The sequence below is a fragment of the Drosophila takahashii genome, chromosome 2R, assembly GCF_030179915.1.
Source record: "Drosophila takahashii strain IR98-3 E-12201 chromosome 2R, DtakHiC1v2, whole genome shotgun sequence".
Classification (NCBI taxonomy): domain Eukaryota; kingdom Metazoa; phylum Arthropoda; class Insecta; order Diptera; family Drosophilidae; genus Drosophila; species Drosophila takahashii.
Genome location: NC_091679.1, coordinates 8,778,047 through 8,779,792, shown reverse-complemented (window position 1 = coordinate 8,779,792; position 1,746 = coordinate 8,778,047). Strand labels below are relative to the sequence as shown.

The following is a 1,746-nucleotide window of genomic DNA, read 5'->3' as shown; positions in this document are numbered from 1 at the left end:
GAATATGTTCTGCACTTCGTAAAGAATAAATTACCACAATCAGCACGAATTTGGGTTCGTTTACAAATTTTTCATTTTAATATTGGCTAGACAGAGGCGTGGTAAGAGCGGAGAGTGGGGTACGGGAGGTTAGGTTCTCCCTTAGTCAGCAATATGTATGCATACTCGTTATAGGATATGTTATAAAAATTCAGATATGATTTTTAACTATTATCTTATGTTATTATTGTATTCTTCTTCAATAAGATTAGGAGAACGTAATTGTACGACAGTATTGCTGAGTTGAAACCCATTTTCGTTTATGTTGAGATGAGCAACTGGTCTTCAGATCAGCTGTTATTGGATGTGGATGGAAACTCTATGGGAACTCGAATTTTACATATGTCAAAAATCCCAACAACATAACAAAAAAATCAAAAATATTTTTCTGTGATGTGATTTGTGGGAATGGGCTATTATTAATCATTGAACCCTAACTTACATCTTTTTATAAATGTCAAAAAACTGCTGGGTACAGTGGCAACTCTACGGACGCAGCCATCTTCCTTTCTTTTCCCAACTTCACGTCAGCGTGGACGTCGATATATTAAGGTTAGTGAATAATCTATTTATTAAATGTGCTGCCGAAATATTTGTGATGATGGGGAACTTGCGTATATTCTTCGCATCCTATTTAAAAAAAGTGTTCTAAAGTCTTTATTTTTGCAGGGTACTCCAAACAAAATGACAAACTCAAAGGGCTACCGCCGTGGCACACGGGATATGTTCTCCCGTCCCTTCCGGAAGCATGGTGTTATACCACTGTCTACATATATGCGCGTATTTAAGATTGGAGACATCGTGGACATTAAGGGTCATGGTGCCGTACAGAAGGGTTTGCCATACAAGGCATACCACGGCAAGACTGGACGCATTTTCAATGTAACTCAGCACGCCGTTGGTGTAATTGTAAACAAACGTGTGCGTGGTAAGATCCTGGCCAAGCGTGTCAATGTCCGCATTGAACACATCCACCACTCCAAATGTCGTGAGGATTTCCTGCGTCGTGTGAAGGATAACGAGCGTCTTCTGAAGGAGGCCAAGGAAAAGGGTCAATGGGTCAGCCTGAAGCGCCAGCCCGAACAGCCAAAGAAGGCGCACTTTGTCAAGAAATTGGAGGAACCGATTGCTTTAGCTCCGATTCCATACGAATTCATTGCTTAATCGAATCTTGTTTTGTTGCATTGAAATTCTGTAAAGTAGTTGGTTTAGCAGTAAACGAAAAGATTTTCTTGATGATTACTGCAATTATTTGCAACCTTTTTATTTTTGTATTGCGGGGATAGTCTATTCGACTAGCTACTTTCTTGTATTTCAGCAACACAGTAAACCCCGTAAGGGCCGGTTTCTCTAGTGCCGGCTAACATTTCTCGAACAGATGAAGTCCCTGCTAAGTCATTTTGGCTTTCTCGAGCATCAATGTGAGAGCTAGCTTTGACAGGTACTTGGACTCTCTGCTAAGCATTCCCAACGGCGAAAATGTGAATGGGGTCTGGAGAAAAAATGCAATACAAGTGTAGAAAATGTAATCGATTACGATTGCTGATTTTCGCCAGTGAAGTTGTAATCAGACATCCTATGACTTCGTTTTTTTTGTTCGTTAACGATTTCATTTCGCCAAAAATCACAAACCCACCTAAAAGTTATTGCCTACCCTCCAGTTCCATTCAGCGCCTTTTTGGCGATGATTTTAGCATGGGTATATCC

At 40.4% G+C, this 1,746-nt stretch overlaps 1 protein-coding gene across 1 annotated transcript; it reads left to right on the top strand.

Annotated features, from left to right (window-relative positions):
• Positions 1 to 434: 434 nt before the first annotated feature.
• Positions 435 to 1,287, top strand: RpL21 (ribosomal protein L21). Its single transcript, XM_070213294.1, has 2 exons — positions 435 to 591; positions 709 to 1,287. The coding sequence occupies exon 2, from the start codon at positions 724 to 726 to the stop codon at positions 1,201 to 1,203; it is 480 nt and encodes a 159-aa protein (XP_070069395.1). The 5' UTR covers positions 435 to 591; positions 709 to 723; the 3' UTR covers positions 1,204 to 1,287.
• Positions 1,288 to 1,746: the final 459 nt, after the last annotated feature.

Bases quoted from the DNA above. Each gene is read 5' to 3' on its own strand.
- RpL21 (XM_070213294.1), top strand. From the start codon at position 724: ATGACAAACTCAAAGGGCTACCGCCGTGGCACACGGGATATGTTCTCC.